General features: G+C 43.0%; 1 protein-coding gene across 3 annotated transcripts in view; it reads right to left on the bottom strand.

Moving 5' to 3' along the window:
• The window catches only part of SORL1 (sortilin related receptor 1), a 195,255-nt gene that overhangs the window by 74,498 nt on the left and 96,854 nt on the right, over positions 1-23,903 (bottom strand). For all 3 annotated transcript variants that reach the window (XM_003418269.4, XM_064268936.1, XM_064268935.1), the window contains exons 15-21: positions 22,593-22,721; positions 19,480-19,565; positions 15,254-15,426; positions 14,610-14,741; positions 11,900-11,991; positions 10,491-10,737; positions 9,628-9,766 (exon numbers count right to left, since the gene is read on the bottom strand). In XM_003418269.4, coding sequence (XP_003418317.3) covers positions 9,628-9,766; positions 10,491-10,737; positions 11,900-11,991; positions 14,610-14,741; positions 15,254-15,426; positions 19,480-19,565; positions 22,593-22,721 — 998 coding nt within the window. The remainder of the gene's footprint in view (positions 1-9,627; positions 9,767-10,490; positions 10,738-11,899; positions 11,992-14,609; positions 14,742-15,253; positions 15,427-19,479; positions 19,566-22,592; positions 22,722-23,903) is intronic.

Here is a 23,903-nt window from a genome sequence, read left to right on the forward strand (position 1 = left end):
CCAGGTGATACTGTCCAAGGGGGGGTAACACTAAAATGACTGTCTATAAAATTTTTGTGCAGTGTTTCAGCAGTAATTTATTATTTTTTATAAAAACATCCCCGCAGTTAGTTATAACAACAAAAACATTTTCATAAACTCAGCTTACATGTATCAATATACCGATTGTTGTTATTTGTTGTTAGGTGCCACTGAGTCGGTTATGACTCATAGCAACCCTACGTACAACAGAACGAAACACTGCCCGGTCCTGCACCATCCTCACAATCGCTGTTATGCCTAGTCCACTGTTGCAGACACTCTGTCAACCCATCTCGTTGAGTGCCTTCCTCTTTGTCGATGACCCTCTACTTTACGAAGCACGATGTCCTTCTCCAGGGACTAGTCCTTTCTCATAACATGTCCAAGGTACATGAGATGAAGTCTCGCCATCCTTACTTCTAAGCAGCATTGTCTATACTTCTTCCAAGACCCATAAAACCATTGCTGTCAAGTCAATTCCAACCCATAGCGACCCTACAGGACAGAGCAGTATTGCCCCATAGGTTTTCCAAGGAGCACCTGGTGGATTCAAACTGCTGACCTTTTGGTTAGCAGCCATAGCTCTTAGCCACTATGCCACCAGGGTTTCCTCTTCTAAGACAGATTTGCTTATTCTTCTGGCAGTCCATGGTATATTCAATATTCTTTGCCAACACCATAATTCAAAGGCATCAATAATTCTTCAGTCTTCTTTATTCATTGTCCAGCTTTAGCACGCACATGAGGCAGATGAAAATACCATGGCTTGGGTTAGGCATACCTTAGTCCTCAAAGTGACATCCTTGCTTTTGGACACTTTAAAGTGGTCTTTTACAGCACATTTGCTCAATGCAACGGGTCGTTTGATTTCTTGAGTGCTGCTTCCATGGGTGTTGATTGTGGATCCAAGTAAAACGAAATCCTTGACAACTTAAATATTTTTTACGTTTATCACAATGTTGCTTACTGGTTCACTTGTAAGGATTTTTGTTTTCTTTATGTTGAGGTGCAATCCATACTGAAGACTGTAGTCTTTGATCTTCATCAGTAAGTCCTTAAACTCCTCTTCACTTTCAGCAAGCAAGGTAGTGTCATCTGCATAACGTAGGTTAGTCTTCCTCCAATCCTGATGCCCCATTCTTCATATAGTCCAGCTTCTCAGGTCATTTGCTCAGCATACAGATTTAATAAGTACGGTGAAAGGATAAAACTCTGGCACGCATCTTTCCTAATATTAAACCAAGCAGTATCCCCTTGTTCTGTTCCAGTGACTGCCTCTTGGTCTATGAACAGGCTCCTCATGAACACAATTAAGTGTTCTGGAATTCCCATTCTTCACAGTGTTATCCATAATTTGTTATGATCTCCACAGTTGAATGCCTTTAACAGTCAATGAGACACAGGTAAACATCTTTCTGGTACTATCTGCTTTCAGCCAAGATCTAGCTGACATCAGCAATGATATTCCCTCGTTCCACATCCTCTTCTGAATCCAGCTTGAATTACTAGCAGTTCTGTCAATCCATGATCTTCAGTGAAATTTTACTTGTGTGGGATATTCATGATACTGTTGGATCACTTCCTCATTCTGCTGGATCACCTTTCTTTGGAATGGGCACAAAGTACCTCCAGCACTGTATCCATTTGTTGAAACATCTCAGTTGGTATTCCATCAATTCCTGGAGCCTTGTTTTTTGCCAATGCCTTCAGAGCAGCTTTAGACTTCTTCTTCTGTACCATGGGTTCTTGATCATATGCAATCTCTTGAAACAGCTGAACGATGATCAATTCTTTTCGGTACAGTGTCTCTGTGTATTCTTTTCATCTTCTTTTGATGCTTCCTGTCTCATTTAATATTCTCCTTGTAGAATCCTTCAATATTGCAACTTGGAGCTTGAATTTTTTCTCAGTTCTTTCAGCTTGAGAAATGCTTAGTGTGTTCTTCACTTTGAATTTTTTAACTCTAGGTGTTTGCACATTTCATTATAACAGTTTGCTTTGTCTTCTTGAGCCATCCTTTGAGATCTGTTCAGCTCTTTTACTTCATCATTTCTTCTATTTGCTTTAGCTACTCTACGTTCAACAGCAAGTTTCAGAGCCTCTTCTCACATCCACTTTGGTTTTTCTTTCCTGTATTTTTAATGAACTTTTGCTTTCCTTATGTTTGATATCCTCGATGTCATCCCGCAACTCATCTGGTTTTTGATTATTTGTGTTAAATGCCTCAAATCTATTCTTGAGATGGCCTCTCAATTTAGGTGGGACAGACTCAAGGTCATGTTTTGACTTTCACGGACTTCTTTTAGTTTTCTTCAGCTTTAGCTTGAACTTGCACATGAGCAATTGATGGTGTGTTCCGTCGGCTCCTGGTCTTGTTCTGACTGATGATATTGAGCTTCTCCATCATTTCTTTCCACCGATGTAGTCGATTTGATTCATGTGTATTCCATCTGGCATAGTCTATGTGTATAGTCACCATTTATGTTGTTGAAAAAAGGTATTTGCAATAAAGAAGTTGTTGGTCTTGCAAAATTCTTGAACGTGATCACTGGCATCGTATCTATCACCAAGGCCCTATTTTCTAACTACCGATCCTTCTTTGTTTCCAACTTTCCCATTCCAATCACCAGTAATTACCAATGCATCTCAACTGCATGTTTGATCAATTTCAGACTGCAGAAGTTTTAGCCTTGTAGCTGTATTTTTCAATATACCTATGAGGTTAAAACTCTATGCTAATTTACTTTTTGAACCTTCTAATGTGCTCCAGTCAGAGCTGTCATTATTCCCAACTACAATGATGCTTAGAATCACCTGGTTTCATCTGCACGCCCTACAAGCATGTGTTTTTTTCAACGCTGTGGATGTTTTTATAGTTGCTGATTTTTTTCTAATTTTCTGGTGTCTCAGCTACAAATTGTGGTAATCAGTACTTGTGAACCTATTATCAATATTTTTTTTTTGAGAATGAAGTAGTAATTAAAGGAAAAGAAGGCGAAAAACAAAAAAACACATTCAGTTACTAATAATATAATTTAAAGCAGAAAGATTTTACAGATTTGTTGTTAGTATTCATATAATGTAAGAAATATTACATTTAAGCCATTTACAACTATATCACATATTATTCTATGATTAAAATTGACGATAAACATTACTAAGGATTCTATATGGTCTGGTATGGGAGGAGGTCCATGGGGGAGGGGTGACATCATGAATTACCGCACTGGGTGACACCAATCCCAGCGATGCCACTGGCCAGGGGAGCAGGAGCTGGGAGAAGGGTTATGCTCCATGGGTGTCAAAGGTGTTACGTATCAAAGGTATAGCCAAAACCACTGCAAGTCAAAGGTGTAGAGAAACTAACTCCAACAGTGCAGCTCAAGTCAGGTTGCAGAGAGTAAGAGGATGAAAACAAATTTATGGAGAGAAGAAAGGACAAGACTATGGCCCCGGAAGGCTCACCTATGCTTCCTATTCCTGAGTTCCTTACCACCTCCCTTTATGCTTTCAACAGCACTTCTTACTTGCACTAGCTTGAGTGGGTTTCTGTTACCTGTGACCCAAAAGCCCTTAATTAGAGCATATGACTGGGTAATGGCTGGGCCAGGATAATAACCTCGGTCTTTCCTCCTTGATTCCTTTATGTTAGAGGATGGCTGCTGAGCTAAATGAGGAGCCGTAGGACTCATCAGCCACCATCATGAGATAGCGCCACATACGGGCTAGTTAATGTTGCTCTATCCCACTACTTTTTCTCTGGTCCAACTAATCACAGACAGTGCCAGGTAAAGTCCATAAGATCCATCACTGCACTCCTGAGAAAGAGCATTTGTGGAGGAACAAAAATGGAGGCGGTGCCTTCCTCTCTCACATCTTCCCCACGGTGGAGGGGAGGGATGCACACACCGTTTTGAAACAACTGAAAACAGGATACAACTATTAACAGAAAAACCATATAAATGGTGAAATGCATGTTCTTCCTTTTGTCTGTGACTATTAATTATTAAAATTGAAAATAATAACAAAAAGTTTTCAGAAAACACAACTGATGATGATTCGTCAATCTCATGGACACAGCTAAATTTGTATCATAAAACATTCAAGAAGGTTCAGTAAATAACTGAATTAACCATAAAGGCTTGATTAGCGTAGTGGAATAGCCAGCTGACCAGAGCAGTAATGCCAATATCCCCTGGTTGTCAGTTCACCCTGACCTGCTCCATGGGCAGAGACTGTTCTTTTATCTCAAACATGCATGCCAATAGCTCCAGAGGGAATGCAGCATCAACGCCGAGCCACCACTCATGAAAAACAACTCAAAGAGGATCTGGAACACAATCTTTGTATTCAAGGGACGGCATATCACTCAGTGTTCCGAGAAATTAACAATAATAGAATACGATGTTATTTCCAAATGCTAAATTACAAGATGACATTTTCACATGAGCGTGCCCATAAAATAATGTGACTACCGTTTTCACACAAACAGCAAAACGTTCTACCCAAGCAAGCAAGAGCCGAGAGTGCAGGGCCCAAAATGGGGTGCAGGATTTCAGGGAGCTGATCTAGGCAAAGATGTGAAAATGCTGTTGTGATAGGCAGCATCGAGGGGCAAATCCCAGACCAACCCAGCCAAGTCATTGATCCCAAGTGGGCAGGCAAAGCAGAAGCTTGCAGACTGGCGTGAATCCACAGTACAGAAAATCAAAATGAAAGCACTGCATCAGAGAGAACCTGGAAGGGTTAGGAGGAGACTTCAGCAGAGTTGACAGAGACACCAGAACATGGCCATAGACCCTTTCTATAAACAGGGTGCTAATAGTTCTGTGTGGGAACCAAGGACAGCATGAAGAACACCATGACAATCTGAAGAAGACACAAGTGACAGCTATCATCTTCACAGATGTTACCAAACTCTTAGTCCCGTGATCTCTTCACTGGGCATAGTTGAAATATCTTCAGAATTCTTCCTTGGAAAATACTTCCAGAACCGGTTCGGGAGTCCAAAAACTCATATCTAGCTTAATTATCCTGACAGTCAGCAAAATCAATTCAAGCCCAAATAATGAATTCTTCCCCCTCATGATAGATACGCAAAAGCATGCACTTGGTGTAGGCTCTGAAAGAGAATTTCAAGAGCTCAACAGTATTTTAAGTCATTGCAGTACCAACTGGATGCACTGATAGCCTTGCAAAGTAACCTCTTTAAAGGAAAAAAAAAAAAAAACCTCTTGACGAAGAATACATTCTAGTAATATTAAAAATCAGTCAGGTATAAAGTCAAGAAACATATCCATTTGTAACTAAACAGCCCAAACTGATAAATGCTCTAAGAGAACAAATTATTTTTATCAGAAACAGCTACATTCAAAATCTAGTGCTTCTAAATCAGTGTCCTATCACTGCTGTCGTTACCTGCCATCAAGTTGGCCCTGGACTCATGGCAGCCCCACATATGATAGAATGAAATGCTGCCCAGTCTTGCTCCATCCCCATGATCCATCACAGATCAGATCGCTGTGATCCATTGGGTTTTCGCTGGCTGATTTTCAGAAGTAGATGGCCAGGCCTTTCTTCCTAGTCCATCTTAGTCTGGAAGCTCCACTGAAACCTGTTCAGCATCTGTGATGGTTAAGGTTATGTGTCAACTTGGCTGGGCCATGATTCTCAGTGGTTTGGCAGTCTTATGATGTTGAGATCACTTCCATGACAAGATCTGATACAATGTGATTGCCTCCATGATGGGATCTGCTGTGAATAGCCAATTAGTTGGCAGGGAGTTTCTCTGAGCATGTGGCCCGCATCTAATGTAAGTGGATGTTCTGGCAAGGCTAGTAGGCTTTTCCTTGCTATGGATTCTGCAGCTGGCTCCTGTTCGTCTGACCTCCCGTTCCTGGGACTTGAGCCAGCAGCTTACCTGTGGTCTTGCCTGTTGATCCTGGGATTTGTCAATCTTTGCAGCTTGTGAGCAAGAGCCCTGCTCTCTGATTATTGATTTTGGGTTCACCAACCCCTGTGGCTACATGAATCAGGAGAAGCCTCTATTCTGACCCACAGACTTGGGACGTTTCAGTCTCTACAACCACATGAGCCACTTCTTTGATATAAACCTCTACATATATTTATACACTTTAGCGGTTTTGCTTCTCTAAAGAACCCAGCCTGAGACAGCATCATAACAACAAGCAAGCCTCCACTGACAGATGGGTGATGGGTGAGCATGAGGTGTACTGTCCATGAAACAAACCAGGATTTCCTACATGGAAGGAGAGAATTCTACCACTGAGCCACCAACGACCTCATCAGATCACCAGGAGACTGCAATTCTAACAAAATATGGTTATAGAGGGAGTGGAGCCTAAAGGTTTTATTAAAGTTCAAGCTTTGAAGTCAGCTAGGCCAGGACTGAAATTTTTACCACTTACTAAATGTGTGGCCTAAACAATTTAGTTAATCTGACTTTCATGTTCTCATCTATAAAATGGGAATAATAATAGCATGCACAAGTTCTGGGAAGACTAACTGAGATTATGCATGTCCATAAAGCACACTTATATGGTGCTTATGACATAGAATTCCCTTAATAAAAACAGTTATTGTCATCATTAGTAGCACTTTACAGCTGGCTAATACAAAGTCCTGTCTGGGTCAGGAGCAGATAAAAAAAGAATAAAGAATGACTGGCATCAAGGGTTGCCAACATGCATCATGAATTTGTAATACCCTTTCACGTCCAGAAAAGCAGGAAGATTCAAGCAAAGAAGTGCAAGCCCAAGAGGCGTGCGGCACACACAAGTAGTGGCGGCTACCAGATACCACTGCAGATGCTTTGAGTTAACCAGAACAGACCCGTCCCAGAGATTACTAACTGGCTTTTCTGGCCCTATGGACATGGGCAGGAGGTCTTGGCTTTGGAATTATGCTGTTCGCAACCACAGGAGAAAAAGAAAGAACCCCAGAGGCAAATGGAGGAAGGCACAAAGAGAGGGCAATAAGGAGGCCTGGGCCAAAGGGAGAGTGTGGCCTGGTCCTGCAGAGCCCAGAGTCTGTGCTCTCCCCACCAGGGCACACTTCCCTTGAGACCAGCCTTTCCTCTAACCAGACTCCACCCGAGCCCCAGAGCTGCTCTGGTGAGTTTGAAAGAAGATGATTCTTTTCATGCATGAAGGGGAATCACACCAGGAGACCATGTACACACATGCTCAGGCCATAAACCCCCTCCTGCGCCACTGCCCAAGCACAGCGTGATTACACGTAGCCGTGCTCCTGCTGTTGGGAACAGTGATCAGTAAAAGCTGGGGGGCAAGAGCCCCCGACTTCATCTGAACACAAGTGCGTCTGAAGCAGCTGGCTGCTACATGCTCATCACACACCTGCTACGGACTGGGTGGCAGCTTAGAAAAACCGGTTGCCATCCAGTCAATTCCAATTCATGGTGTCCTCATGTGTGTCAAAGCAGAACTGGGCTCCATAGGGTTCTCAATGGCTGGTTTTTCAGAAGTAGATCGCCAGGCCTTTCTTCTGGGGTACCTCTGGGTAGACTCGAACCTCCAACCTTTCAGTTAGCAGCTGAGCACATGAACCTTTTGCACCACCCAGGGACTCCGGTAACTTAGAGAGCTGCTAAAAATTCACCCTGCCAGCAGGGCAGATGGGTAGGGTTGGGTGTCCTCCGCCAAACGAAAGACCCTGAGATTTGGGTCACTGGTGCTGAGCATAATTCTTTTACCTCTCCCTGTTTATAAAAGAAGCACCTGCTCTGAGACAGAATGTGGTTTCCCCAGTTAGCAACAGAATGGGAACAAAAGCCCAGCTCGTACACTAGTGAGGGTACTTTGGGGAAGCTAATTAACGACTGAGATTCTGTTCTCTCACCTGGAAGCTGTGGCTCGTAATACCAGCCCTCCCTACCTGGTGAAGACCTAGCAATAATACAGCTTTACATTTGGAGGATATTCCACAGTTTTTGAAGGGTGTTCTCATGCTATCTTCACTGATCCCCAAAGAAATCACTATGGTATCAAGAACTGTATTATTTCCTCTGTCAATTTTTTCTTACCACAGAGCCAGCCAAAAACCACAAAACAATATCGACATTCACATTCAAAACAGGAAACCTAGCCATTTGTCAATACAGGGGTGTCAGCAGACCCAGGATGTGATTCAATCCTGTGGAAATAAAGAGGGCACTTCTGAAAGGGACTATTCTTCTTGGGAAAACCCCAATCTCCCTCCTCTAGAAAAAATAGTACGGTTGGGAGATGAACAAAGGTAAAAAACGGAGCAAGGAAGAAGGCTTCCTACACCAACAGCAGGTTAAAAGCTCCCGGGAATTCTTGCGGATTCACCCACAGACCCTTCAGACATCTACTACCTACACCCACCTGCCACTTTTCCCCTTCCTTTTCATCCCTTCTTTCAACAAACATGAGCTGAACAGCTACTAGGTACTAATTAGGAAGAGCCCTAGGGGTGCAGTGGCCAAAGCACTCAGCTGCCAACCTAAAGGTCAGCAGTTCAAACCCATCAGCTGCTCCGCAGGAGAAAGATGTGGCAGTCCGCTTCTGTAAAGATTACAGCCTTAACCCTATGGGGGAGTTCTACTCTGTGGGACAGGGTCACTATGAGTCAGAATCAACTCAACAGCAATGGGTCTGGGGTTTTTTTGGAAGTGCTAATTGCTTGTTGTTGTTGTTAGCTATTGTTAAGATGGCCCCCTGCTCATGATGACCCCATGTACAATACAACAAAACACTGCCCAGTCCTGTGCCATCCCATGACTGGCTGTGGATCAGAGGGTTATGATCCATGGGGTCCTCACTGGCTGATTTTGGGAGTAATCACCAGCCCTTTCTTCCTAGTCCATATCTTAGTCTGGAAGCTTCGCTGAAACCCGTTCAGCATCATAGCAGCACACAAGCCTCTACGGACAGACAGGCGGTAGCCATGTATGAGCTGCACTGGCCAGGACTTGAACCCAGGTCTCCCACGTGGAAGCTGAGAATTCTACCACTGAACCACCAATGCCCTTACTAAGTGCTAGGCACTGGTGAAATGTGGTGAGCCAAAAGAGCGTACACAGATTCCTCTTTCACGGGATTTGGAGCTTCCTTTGGGATAAGTTAATTAAATCACTGCATAAATACATGTTGGGTTAACAGGGGCAGGTGCTTCGAGCACTGGGTCATCTGGGCAACCAGAAATGAGAGCAGAGTCCTGTTGGGGAGCAACAGCTGTGTGAGCACCCAGCACAGCCACAATGTCGTAGTCTGTAAGTATGCCCGGCAAGGATTAAGCACACGCTGGGACTCTCCCAGCTGTAGCAGAAGCCACACCGCCAGTCAAGAAGGGACCAAGGGCAGGAGGCGGGTATAATTATCCACTGAGCACCAACACTCTAGGCAGGCAAAAACACGCTGTCTTCCAGCTGTTTGTGTATCATTAGAAAAGAAATTAAGATGTCATTAGGAAGAAATTAAATAATGCGCATGTTGTCGTGACAACGAAGATGCCAGCTGCCAGATCCTGCTCTAGCAGGGATTGCCCACACCCAGCCACTTTGCCCAAACCAAGTCTGCAGAGATTAAGGAGACTTTGCCTTACCAGTGGTCTTTCCCTTGTAGAAAATCTTCATGTCCATCAGCCCGGTGAGCTGGCTTGCCAGAATCTCCATCTGAGACCCGCTGTGTTTGGAAGCTCGGAATATGCTGAGCTGTGACCAGTCATCCCAGTAGATTTCGTTCTAAAAAAAATGTTGTTCTTCAGTGCAGCTTTTTGGTCCTATATTCTGAACCCAACCCCCATAAGGACAAGAGTTCACCCGTGCAGTGGACACCAGTGATTGGCCTGACCCAGATTCCACTGAAATGTTAAGCGTCTGTGATTTTACCCAAATCTCACCTAGTCTCAACATAGAAGGAAATAACCAAAAGAAACTCTATCTGATAAACATTCAAGTTTAAGCTCAACCCCTCAGTTCAAAATCTGCTTTCCAATATTGGGAAGAATCATTTTGTCCTCTAGAAGCGAAACAGAAGTGAAAGGTGATAGAGGTGGAGTTCACTTGAGGTCGTCAGGGACGGAACTCAGCAAACCTCACAAGAGACGACGAAACGGAGCCAAGATGAGGTTATCAACACTGAGGGCCAACTAGGAATTTCCATGCGAAGTAATCTCAACCTCTAACCTTTTGAAATGCGGAGAGTGGTAGAAGACTGGTCCCCTGGCACCTCTGCCTGCCCTCATTCCCTTATTAATTATCTAAATTATTAATTTGTTGTTCAGATAATTATTATAAGGATAATGCTGAAATAAACTAGATAAATTATCTAAATAATAAATTATCTCAAATTCAGAAACGAGCCAATTTTCTAGAAGTCAACCAAGCATCCCTTGCAAAAACCCAGAGAGAGCAGGCTTTTAATCTCAACACGCACTTCACACGCTCTGACAGCCTGAGGACTGACCTTAAACACAGCAATAGCATAGGGGTGTGGGAGGCTGCTCAGGATTACTGAGCGCTGCTGGCCACTGAAGCGGATACGCTCAATACAGTCCAGGTAGGCGTCTGTCCAGTAGACCCACTGGTCGTCCACAGAGATGCCATTGGGCCACTTCACATCCTCTGACACGAGGCGATGGACAGCAGAGCCATCCATGTTGCTACGATAAATCCCAGGCCTCAGGTCTCCCCAATCAGTCCAGAACATTATCCTGGTCAACACCGTGAAACAACACACATCCCATCAGAACGGTGGAAATGAGAGCTCAAACACTACCCCAAATAGGGAACCCTTCCAGAACAATCAGGCTGCTTAATTCAGAATTATCGTTATAATCTATAATCGTAATATTTAAAACCACTTAACTCCTTGATCCAAAAACTCCTCTGGTGGAATTTATCACATGGATATAACAATTTATGCAATGATAATGTACAAAGATGTTCACCACAGTATTGTTTATACTAGCAAAAAAGTATACATACAGTAACCTAAATATAACTCTGTAGAAGAAATGGTAAGTGATTGTGTGGACAACAGAATGCTACGAAGGCTAAAAATCTACATGTATCCACATGAAGCTACCACCAAGAAAAAAGACGTGGAATAATAATACACTATTATTCTATTTGGCGCATCTGTGTGTTTTAAGGAAATACGCTTGTATACAAGTAAAAAAAAAATGTGTTGAAAGATACACAAGAAACTAATAACACTGATTACCCCTAGGAAACGTGAGTATAAATGGCTACATGTGAGAAAAGAGGGGACAAATGTTGTTCACGTCATAAAACCCAGTGCTCTTTTAATATTTTTATAAAGTGCGTATCTTACTTATACAATTTTCTTTTAAAATACAGTTCTAACTTTCAATCAGAAATGCTCTGAAAGAGATCAGGGCAGAAAGGCTAACCCAGAATGTCCCTCTTAGTTATACTTCCCTCTGTTAATATGTTAATTAAAAAGGGCCTCTGCATTGCCCAAGTGCACACCAACTGCTAGTAAGAAAAAGAAACTCTGACTTCCTGGGAATGGACTAAAGGTTTATGTTGAGAATGAACCTTCCATCATCTAACCAGGACAGACTATGCCTACAGAAACACTTTGTTTAATGTTACCTTTTCAGGAGAAACATCCCACAGATGCAAGACATCTGGATGCTTAAAGAGATTCTGATGCTTGCTAATGAAAAGGGCATGGACTTACCTGACCAAGAAGACTAAACTCTGGTTTAAAAAAATCTCAGTGAATAGATTATTTCAACCACAAATCATGGGAAACAGAGTTTTTGTTCAGCGGTTTGCATTTTCACGAGAACCTGGCTGTTGCAGCATTTGACACAGTGCTGATTTCCTTTTCTAGGCCACACTCACCCCTCCTGGGGAATGAGGACCAGAGCCCTGGGTCGGTCAAGCACAGAAGAATTGACGATAGTGAGTCGGAAGTCACCATCTGGATTAGCTACCTGACAAAAAGAAGAAAAAAGCCAAAATGGAGCCGAGCTCCTTAAACGGTCCACATTACAAAAGTCTCCCACTTGTCTCCTGCTTACAGACACATTCCCTCTAAGCCTGCCTGACTCCCCTGCCAGACACGTCGGAGAAACCTTCCCTGATTTCCAATCAGAACACGCTGTTCCCTCCTCTGGCTCATGTGGTGATTTTCATATGGTCTAGCATCTTGGGGACATGATGATTTAGACAGAACCAACCCACTGCCGTCAAGTAGATTTTGACTCATAGAGACTCCGTAGGGTTTCCAAGGCTGTAAATCGCTACAGAAGCAGACTGTCACATCTTTCTCCCGGGGAGCCACTGGTGGTTTCAAACTACATACCCAAAAACCCACTGCCATCGAGTCAATTTCAACTCATTGCTACCCTATAGGACAGAGAAGAACTGCTTCATAGGGTTTCCAAGGCTGTAAATCTTTACGGAAGCAGACTGCCACATCTTTCTCCTGCAGAGAGACTGGTGGGCTCGAACTGCCCACCTTTCGGTTAGCAGCCGAGCACTTTCACCACTGTGCCACCAGACCTCCTCTGCACAAAGTAAGTGCTCAATTGTTTACTTATTTAGCCCGCCCATGTTACTGCATGCTAAAGAGCCACCAATGGTGCTACATTTTCTACAGAATAAGTCCTCCATGTCACAGCCTTGCGATTCAGAGTCTCCACAGACTGGTCCCACATCTCTCTCCAACCTCACCTCCCACAGCTTCAGCCAGGCTGCCTTTCTCCTGCTACTCCAAGTCTGGTACGTACTCTCTGCCTTCTGCATTTGCCATAGCCCCACGCCCAGCCTGCCTTCTCTACTGCACTCTCTAATCAAATCTCATCTTCCCTTCAAAACTCACCTCCAGGCCCACCTCCTTCCCTAAGTCTTCTGACCCACCTTGACCAATTAGTATCCGTAAGACTTGTTGACTCATCTTACACTATTCTGTACATATAGTATGAGCTGTAACTTGTCTCATCACAAGTCTGTGAGAGGGTAGAGACTTAAGCTTCGCCTGCATGCTGCTAGCGCCTAGCAAAGTGCTGGCCACACTTACGGGAGAGAAATAGCAGTAAAGAGACCACCCGTGCACGTTCAGGACGTGCCAGGCGCTATGCACCTTTTCACTCACTTCTTTAAACAGCACGAGGTGAATGCTACCATCATCCTCTCCTCATCAGGGCTCAGCAGTATGTCACACCCTCAGAGTGTGGCTGCCTTCTCTAATGCTGCCCCCACTCACCAATCACACAATCACGCTGCCTTATGTTCACTTTATGCAGCACTTCTCACCAACAGAACCAATGTGTTCATTTCTTTACTACCTTGCTTTGCCCACTGAAACCTAACTCCAACAGGGCAGGAACTCATCTGTCTTGCCTACTGCTGCATCACCAAAGCGTAGAACAATACTTGGCACATAGCATATATTCAAAAGGCACTTGTTGAATGACTGCGTAAAAGAATCTTCACTTTATAGACAAAGAAGCAGAAGCTGAGAGAGGATAAGGAACTTGTCTGAAGTCGCACAGCTAGCAGGGAATAGCCCAAACCCAGATTCATCTTTCAAGTTTGTGCCTTTGGTCTTGTAACTTCTCTTGGCTCTCCATGTCTCCTTGCTTCTTACATGCTTTCTACTTAGCCCAGCTTGCCGTCCCTCCAGGTAGGGTCAGCCGAAGAGACAGTGCCTCAGCACCTCAACAGTCACTTGCGGAAGCTGAGTATACCTACACTACTTGAGACAACAATTTTGGTGGTTTAGAGGCCATTTACTACCCTCCGCTTACCTCAGGAACGCAAGGGAGAAGTGGTTACTAGGTAGCTAATCTCCATATAAGTGAGGTAGGAATGAGAGTGCCCACCTCACAGAGTTGTTATAAAGACTGAATCAGGGAACTGACGTAAAGTAGAACCAAGTGGGCTTAACACAGTAAATGCCCAGCAGCATCATTAATAATAATGACAATATTGTCATTATTATTCTAATAGATTATAACAATACTACAGTATTACTGCTACAGCATTATAATACTACTACAGTAGTATTGTTAGAGCATTATAATACAATGGTATTATGTATAAATTTTATTGGTCATAATACTATGGTATTATTATCATTATTGGTATTACTCTATCCTTCTAGTAGCCAAACAAATAAAGTTCCAGTTATCTTAATGCAATCTGTTTGATGGATTTAGGCATCCTGTTCTCATGTGGGACTCACCAGCTACTCCGAAGGAGAAAGATGTGGCAGTCTGCTTCTGTAAAGATTTACAGCCTTGGAAACCCTATGGGACAGTTTTACTCTGTCTTACAGGGTCACTATGAGCCGGGATCGACTTGACAGCAGTGGGTTTGGTTTTTTGGTTGGTTCTCATGAGGGACCTTCTTGGCCGTGAGCAATCATTTTGACACTATGTCCCCTTCCTCCCTTCTCCAGAGGCTCAGCTGGTTCCTGCTCTGGGAATTCCCTGAGATTTGCAGAGTCATCTGACACACTGGCTATTGCCTCTTGTGCCAGATCTGGCTTAAAGCCCAGGTGCTCCATTTGTCTACTTCATTCAGGACAGCACGGGAATGCACATACCTCAATCTTTTTAAAGCCAGCATCCACCCAGTAAAGCAACTGGCTGAGGGGTTCAAAAGCCAAAGCCTCTACCGTCTCCAGGCCAGAGTTGATGATCACCTCTTGCCCCGTACTCCCATTCAAGCAGAGGCGCTGAGGAGAGAAACAGAATAATAACGATGTGAAGCAGGGAGATGACCTCCAGCCAAATCAGTCCTACGCACGGTTAACACTTTACTTAACTGGCCTATCTGGCAAAGGATGAAATGTTTTATATTAGCAAATTTCCAGATAAATGAAGCCAGTTTTAAACAAAAGCATTTCTAAAATGTACTATGGTTTCCTGTTTTAAGTAAAATAACAAAACAGAATTTAACCATTTCTACTGCTCTGCACTATCGCGATAAACACAGGTTACTGGACAGCAGAAGACGCAAGTCTTCCTTTGTCCTTGCCACACGGACAGAGTTAGAGAGGGAAAGAAAAACAGGAAGACAGGAAAGTGAAAAACCGCATTAGCAAGTCCCGAGATGGGTCACAATTTATAAATGTCTTTAGCTCTCAGCTTCCTTAGGTCCTTCTGAATAACGTTTATCAGGACCAGATACTCAGGACAGGACAGTCAGAAGGCACAGCCCTCAGGGTCAGACCAAGGGCTGACTCACCTGGATGATGTCCAAGGCCAGGTCAGACCAATACAAGCAGTTGTGCTCATAGTCAAAGTCCAGGGCCACCGCTGCCCGCAAGCCTGTGAGAGGCAACTCCTCGGTGGCTCCTGAGGCTAAGTCATAGCGGTAGATGGACTTCCGCGTGGCATACAGGATGAACTCGTTCTCCTCTGTGCAGACAGAAAGACAACAGGGAGGTTGGACCCAGGCGCACTTACAGGGCCCTAGCATGTGTGACCTATTTTTCCTCACATACAAACCTCAGACCCATTGGCTTAGCTCACCGACCACGTGATAGATCACAGGAATCAAGAATCAGAGACATGTAATGGAATCCCATTTCTTGAGCAAGTTACTCAAACTTTTGCGGATCGCACTCTAGTGCTCCTCTATATAATGTGTCACTCGTTACATGTCTTTTATCTAAATCCCCCAGTAGGCATGCTCCAACATCCAAATTTCTGACCTCGGCCTAAAAGTCATCAGCGTCACACTTGTCAAAACAAGCACACCAATCAGCATGTTCTCCCTCACCTTAGGGCTGCATCACGTAGCACCATAATCCATTCCTTCCCAAGCTGTGGTCTATCTTGTTGACTGGGGACCATATTCAATATCGTTCACAATGACACGGCAATTATATCGACATCAGAGTTTCACTACAGTAGTACTACATTCGTCCTAGACTACTTACAAAATATTTTACAGACATAAGCTTCGTAAAGATCCTAGCTCTATTTAAAAAATAAAACTGTCCCTCAGTATCCACAGGGGATTGGTTCTAGGACCCCCCAGGACACCAAAATTCTCAGATGCTCAAGTCCCTTACATAAAATATATAACCTACATGCATCCTCCTGTGTACTTTAAATCATCTCTGGATTACTTACAATACCTAATACAACATAAACGCTAAGTAAATAGCTGTTATACAGTATTGTTTAGGGAATGATGACAAGACTTGAGGAGAACAACGCTCAAACAGCCAGTGCTGGAGGGAGACTGAGGGTCTGCGGAGGCTGCAGCAGGGGGCGCCAACACAGCGCTTCACACGCGTGGATTCTGCGTGGTGCTCAGCACACGGCAAACTCAAGTTTTGCTTTTTGGAACTTTCTTCCCCCCGCCCCCCGCTCCCCCGCCCCCGAATATTTTCAATCTGCAGTTGGTTGTATCCAGGGATGCAGAACTTGAGGGTACAGAGGGCTGCCTGTACTTACATAGTGCACTTACTATGTACCCCGCACTGTTTAACCCTCATAACAACTATATGATGCAGAAATTATTACACATGAGAAAAGTGAGACCAGAGAGGTTAAATAAGTCACCCAAGGTCACACAGCTAGTAAATGGCAGGACCTAGATTTGAATTCAGGCAGTCTGGATCCAGAGTCTTTTTTTAACCACTACATATGTTGGTTGGTTCCTGTGACATAGATACTAATGTTACCATTTTTAAAAAGGTATAAATAGAGGCCCAGAATCTTAAAAGACTTATCTAATGTCACACAACTAGACTCTTGTTCTCTTTCTTCTACTTAGGGAACAGCCTGGAAAACATCCAGATTCTTCCAAGAGAGCGAAGAGCGTCACACCAGCACCCGTTTCCAAAGCACCCATTTTGACAAGATGTTGCATATGGAACCAGATGCAGATCTGAATCTCTCTGCTGCATGCCTGGATGAGTTTGATTTCCACCCCCTCGCCCCCTTAATCTATACATTCAACGAGTCCACACACCCTAGCCACCTACTTTATAAAGGCTTCAGCACAGATAATGCATCAAACATAAATCCACCTGAAATTTTTAGTGAAGATTGGCTTTCTCTTCCTCTGGTCTCACTTCTCTTCAAAAAGACCTAAGCTACCATCACATGATAATGAATTGTCTCCTTTAAAAATACCTGTCTTAGGACTAGGCCTAGAGTGGAGTCCTTAGGTGGTACAATTAATGGTTGGTGGTTCAAATCCATCCAGAGGCACCTGGAAGAAAGGCCTAGCAATCTACTTCCCAAAAATCAGCCACTGAAAATTCTATGGAGCGCAGTTCAGCTATGACACACATGGGGTCACCATGAGTCAGAACCAAGTCAATGGCACAGTGTGAAAAAGTACAATCTAGAAAAGGCACAGGAGTCTAGGCCAACCCCGGCCATACGTGAGCACAGCCTGGAAATCTGTGCTATTATGGTAATCATTACGGAAGAAAAATGACTGCATTTTAAGAATCCTTCCAGACGCCTAGATGACCTCATCTTTGCAAAGACGTTATGGTTCCTATTAGTCCTACCAAACCACCTTTTTCTTTCTTGCTGCATCCAAGCCTTCTCTTCCATGCTTTTTTTTTTTTTCTTTTTTCTTCTTTTTTTACACTTAGGAGATGGCCTATGATGCAAACAAGATTTTTCCACTTCATTCCCTGTTCTATCTTCTCCTATCAGAGGAGAAAACACTTTCCCTGCCACTTCTGACTGCTTTAAACAAAGTTTTGTCCCTAGCTGAATTACCTTCAGAAATATTTATCACAGAAGTACACATTCCAGCTTCTGAAGAGCAATCACTCAAACCCTACTAACCCAAGTCCTCGTCAATAACAGCTCTTGTGAGGGGAGTATTTGACTATTATCTGCTCATTTGTAGGAATCTGCTGAAGCTGTGTTCTTTTTAAGTCTCCACAGTGAGGTGTGTTAATTACTCTGGTAATGATGGAAGATTAAATTAAGGGACTAATGAGCTTAGCATGAAAACCACCAGGAAAAGCTGGCAAGCCGTAAGCAGATGAGAGGGCTGGTCTGCCCTGCCTACAAGAAAGATGCACCGCTTCCATGATTCGTTTGGCACTTGTGGCTATTCCACTAGACACCACCTTCGCCTCATGGAAGTCAGCAGCAATCTGTTCACCTGCTCGGAGAGGTGTGAGCAGGAGGAAACACTCAGGGGAAACAGAGAAGCCCTAAATGAATAAGCACTAGAAACAGTGACGGAGGAAAAGATGCTAAGAGTTTAACAATTGTTTCGTTATCAGAATTTCATGCCCCTACTGCGATTGCCTCAACATGTTACATCATCCCTAAATCATCTTAAAATACATTTTGGAACACAACAGTCTCCACTTTTAAAGCAGCCATTTTGACGAGATGCTGCATATGGGATCCACTGCATGCCTGGATTAGTCCCTTCCCCTCCAATTCCATATATTCAATGTGTCAGCATACACTGAAGAGAAAAAAAACAGTTACCATCTAGTCAACTCGGACTGATGGAGAACCCTTGTGTTGCAGAGTGGACCTGTGCTCCACAGGGATTCCATGGCCGTGACCTTTCTGAAGCAGATCGCCAAGGCTTACCTGCTTTATTAAGACCTCAGTATAGATTTTTTTATGCATCAAACCATAAATCCACCTGAAATTTTTAATAAAGACAAGTTTGCCTTCTTTTCCTCTGGTTTCATTTCACATCAAAAGGTTCCAGCTACCACCACAACTAATTGCCCCTTTTATCATGCACGATCACTCCGGAGAATTTTCTTTTTCTTAATTAGCGAGCATAATGCTAATCTAAAATAATGGAAATGACACTTGCCATTTGGGTGATGTCCAACTAAGAGCTTCGGCTTAGAATCTGAATTTTAACTTTGTCACTTACCAGATGTGTGACCTTAAGAAAATTGTCTAACCCACTCCTCTGAACAGGTTTCTTCATGGGGAAAAAAAAAATTGAAGCTGATAATAATATCTGCTTCACTGGGTTGTTTGAAAGATTAAACTGGCAATGCATGTAAAAGTACATTAAAACCTGTAAAATTCCACTAAAATATTAGTTGTTACTATAAAATTAAGATAGACCACTTGGCTACTTCTTAAGAAGCTACAAGCCTCTTTATATTCACCTTTGACAAACAGATCAAGGACCATACAACAGACCTTTAGCAACCCTCAGTCCCCAGTGCCAAGCACACAACAGATGTTAAAAGAATGTTTTCAATGAACAAAGGGATTTTCTTCAAAAAATTGACAAAAAACATTTTCTATTCCTATAAAGGTTTAGAGCTATACATAAATTTAATTTGAATACCAAGCTATAGGAGAAAATGGAGCTCTGTGATGTTTCTTTCATTATTTTTTTTCCATTAAGTTAGAAGAGCCGCCAGCCTGGACTTGGGTGAAACCATGATAACGCTTCGATGACATCTGAAGAAGTCAAAGGGAAGAAACAACCTCTCTTACCTGCTAGGGGACAGGGGACCAGCTCTCCTTCCAGTCTTGCTTCAACATCTCCACCACTACAAGTATCCCCAGAAATCTTCCGGTAACTGTCACCCCCCCACCAAAAAAAAAAAAAGAGGTCAGAGACAGCAAAGAACAGTCATCCTTGAAGGCATCCCAGCTGGGCACATACTTCCTATCCATGGAAAAGAGATTCATCTATTACTTTCTGTATAAAACTAGAAGTAGGTTAGTCGTTCTGAGCAGTACCACTTACAATTAGATTAAGCAGGCGCAGGCAATTTGGGGCATTGTCCTAGGTAAGACTTTTAACTCTCTCTCTTCAACAAATTCCTCTGAAGATGTGTCCTTGCTGAAGTTTATGACTTAAGATAGAGTTAAGATAGTCTTAAGTTTGTGACTTAAGACAGAGTTGCAAAGAAGCTTACAGATTTGCAATTTTTTCTCCCTCACTGGGCGGGGGGTGGGTAGGGAAGTTTGCAAACATCAGAATTTAAAAAGTTGCCCAAGATACTTGAAACCCGATGTTATTGACTGAATTGTGCCCCCGCAAAAATGTGTGTCAACTTGGCTTGTCCACGATCCCCAGTATTATGTGACTGTCCACCATTCTGTCATCTGATATGATTTTCCTTTCCTATGTGTTGTAAATTCACTCTCTATAATGTTAATGAGGTGGGATTAGGGGCAGTTATGTTAAGGATTAGGCTGTGTCTTAAGTCAATCTTTTTTAAGATATAAAAGAGAGAAGGGAGCAGAGAGACAGGGGGACCTCATGCCACCAAAAAAAAAAAAAAAAGAGCCAGGAGAATGGACTCCGAATCCCTGCACTGAGAAGCTCCTCAATCAGGGAAGATTGATGACAAGGACCTTCCCCCAGAGCTGACAGAAAGAGAAGGAATTCTCCTGGAGCTCACACCCTGAATTTGGACTTTTAGCCTGCTAGACTGTGAGGGAATAAATTTTTGTTTGTTAAAGCCATCCACTATGGTACTTCTGTTATAGCAGCACTAGATAACTAAGACACCTGCTAACTTGGAATTCTAGAATTTAGAGTAGGGAGGCAACCCAGGTGGTCACTGGACTCTCTCATCCCATGTGCAGATCTATCCCTGCCTACTGGTCATTCTGTATCCCCTTTAAATACCTCCAGCGGCAGGCATTAAAGGCTGCCCATTGTATCGTTAAAAATCTGCCCAGGAGAGAATTCTGCCTTCTAGAACAACACATTAGTTCCATCTGGAGTGAGAGGACAAAGAAATAGCTCAAAACCTAGTTTTCAGGTCCCAGGATGCCTTCAACTCTACCAGGGAAAATCAAGTGGCAGCAATCGGCTACTCAGGTAGATACTGCAAGGTCATCCAGGAGGTCACACCAAGTGCATCTGGGATAAATGGACTCAGCTGTCACGTGAATGGAACAGCCTCCTCCCAGTACCATATCCCACTAAGGACCTAAAGATATAGTGGCCTAGGAAGAGGAGGTAGAAAAGCCTACAGTGGAGATAAAAACTAATTCCTTCCCTTCTCTAACTAAGAATATGTTGCTGGGTACAACAGGCATATACAAGGTAGAAAATAAAAAGGAATTAAGACTGATTCCCTGAAAATCAGCCTTAATCCTTACAGCAGCATCACAAAATCTGAGACAGCTGCAAATTTACTAAGTAACCTGAAATCATCAGTGAACAGTGCTGAAGTACAACTTGGCTCTGACTTTCCAGTATACCGGAAAAATTCCTGAGCAAGAAAATCCAGATGTCAACTCCTCCATGATTACAGAGAGGTCCTGGGCAAGTTATATACCCTCAGTGGACTTCAGTGTTAAGAGGGGCATTCCTGCCTGGCCTGCCACCCCTCCTTCCCTTCCCACACTAAGGGTCTCTTTAAAAATAAAACTCAATATATAGAGCAGCCACTTATAAAGTAAAAGGACAATAAAATTAAAAGGGGTCGTTAGCAAGGACGAAGTCAAGGATTTCATTTTACTTGGATCCACAATCAATGCCCATGGAAGCAGCAGTCAAGACGCCAAACAACACATTGCATTGGGCAAAAATCTGCTGCAAAAGAATCTCTTTAAAATGTTAAAAAGCAAAAATGTCATTTTGAGGACTAAGGTGCACCTGATCCAAGCCACGGTATTTTCAATCACCTCATATGCATGTGAAAGCTGAACAATGAACAAGGAAGATGAAGAACTGACACTTCAAATTATGGTGCTGGTGAAGAATATCAAATATACCATGGACTGCCAGAAGAACAAACAAATCTGTCTTAGAAGCACAGCCAGGATGCTCCTTAGAAATAAGGATGGCAAAACTCTTCCGACAGAAAATGATACTGGTGAGGAGTGAGCTCCTTGATTCAAGTAGACACATGAGACTATGTGGGCAGCTCCTGTCTGGAGGCAAGATGAGAAGGCAGAGGGGGACAGAAGCTGGCTGAATGGACACAGGGAATACAGGGAGCAGAGGAGGAGTGTGCTGTCTTATTAGGGGAAGAGCAACTAGGAGTACATAGCAAGGTATACAAAAATTTTTGTATGAGAAACTGATTTGTAAACTTTCACTTAAAGCACAATTAAAAAAAAAAAAAGAAGGATGGCAAAGACTTCATCTCACATACTTTAGACCTGTTATCAGGAAGGACCAGTCCTGGAGAAGGATATCATTGTTGGTAAAGTAGAGGGTCAGTGAAAGAAAAGACCCTAAATGATATGGACTGACACAGTGGCTACAATGATGGGCTCAAGCATAGCAACGACTGTGAGGATGGCACAGGACCAGGCAGTGTTTTGTTCTGTCATACATGGGGTTGCTACGAGTCAGAACTGACTCAATGGCACCTAACAACAACAACAACAACTTTAGCAATGTTGTTATAATAACAGCAATGCTGCTACATCTGCTAAGTATAATGGGCTTTGCAAGGTGAAAGAAGGCACATCTTATAGGCAACTTAAAAAAAAAAAAATTATTTTATTTTATTTAAAGGCAACTTTAGAGATGATTATATCTAGGACATCAGGAAAATAAAGACTAACACTGAATAATAGGAAAAAAAATATATGGGGTGAAAACAATGAGACTTGGGGGCTTTTGTGATACGCACCCTCTTGTTCTCCTGTAAGTTGAGCCCACAGGACAAGGCACAGGAGCGGAGTACGATTTCCCAGGGAACTCGGGATCTGGAACACAAACCTCTAATGACAAGTCTTCACTCATCTTGAAGCCAAAGTCACTGAAAAGGCAATGGAAGTGTGTTAAGACATTGTCTTACATGCTTCAGAGACTTGAGTACCAACCCTTGGGCTTTCACTCTAGTGTATACCACCTGTATTTTAAGTTACTTAACTTGTCCCTTTAAAGTATGCTCACTTTTTACACTCAGATAAATACATTTTCAGAGGGAATTTGACATCAGAGCTACAAGAGCAAGACCTCTATCCTATGCCGTAAATGGCCAGCGAGGGTAAGGGGGGCCCTCAGTGGGAGGCACTGGCCCAACAGCCACAATAATGGACTCCAACATGCCAGTGACCATGAGGATGACACAGGGCTGGGCAATGTTTCACTCTGTTGTACAGAAGTTATTTTCTTTAATTTCTCTTTTAAGTCTTCTGATTATATCAAGGAGAAAGTCTTACTGAGCCGAAAAAAAAAAAAAAACCATTGCCATCGAGTTGATTCCCATTCAAGGTCACCGTGACTCAGAGTCGATGCGACAACAGCTATCTACGTTATCTACCTATGCCATACCAAAAAAAAAAAAAAGAAAAACCAAACCCATTGCCGTTGAGTCAATTCTGACTCATAACGACCCATAGGACAAAGTAGAACTGCCCAGTAGGGTTTCCATGGGGCAGCTGGTAGATTCGAACTACCAATCTTTTGGCTAGCAGCCGAGCTCTTCACCGCTATGCCACCAGAGCTCCACCTATGCCATAAATAGACAAAAATGATAAAGCATTATGCCATCTGTTAAACAAAATGTTAAATTTTAGCTAGATGCAGTTTCCTATACAAAGACTCTGGGCCTTCCCTCCCTGTTAAAAAGGGATTAGCAAGTGATACAGTTAAAGAATTAACAGCACAAAATGAGACTTAGGAAACCCTGGTGGCATAGTGGTTAAGAGCTACAGCTGTTAACCAAAGGGTTGGCAGTTCAAATCCACCAAGCACTCCTTGGAAGCCTTATGGGGCAGCTCTACTCTGTCCTATAGGGTCACTAATAGTCAGAATTGACTTAACAATAACAGGTTTTGTTTGTTTGTTTAATGAGGCTTTCCCATAATGAGAAAACTTAAAAGAGAAATTAAAGAAAATAATTTTTTTTATTTTTAAACTAAGGATTCAATGTTATATAGTACCATGTCCACATACTATTTAAAATCACCTGGGATGCCTGCATGTTGAGTCGTAC

Source organism: Loxodonta africana, chromosome 15 (assembly GCF_030014295.1).
Source record: "Loxodonta africana isolate mLoxAfr1 chromosome 15, mLoxAfr1.hap2, whole genome shotgun sequence".
Lineage (NCBI taxonomy): Eukaryota > Metazoa > Chordata > Mammalia > Proboscidea > Elephantidae > Loxodonta > Loxodonta africana.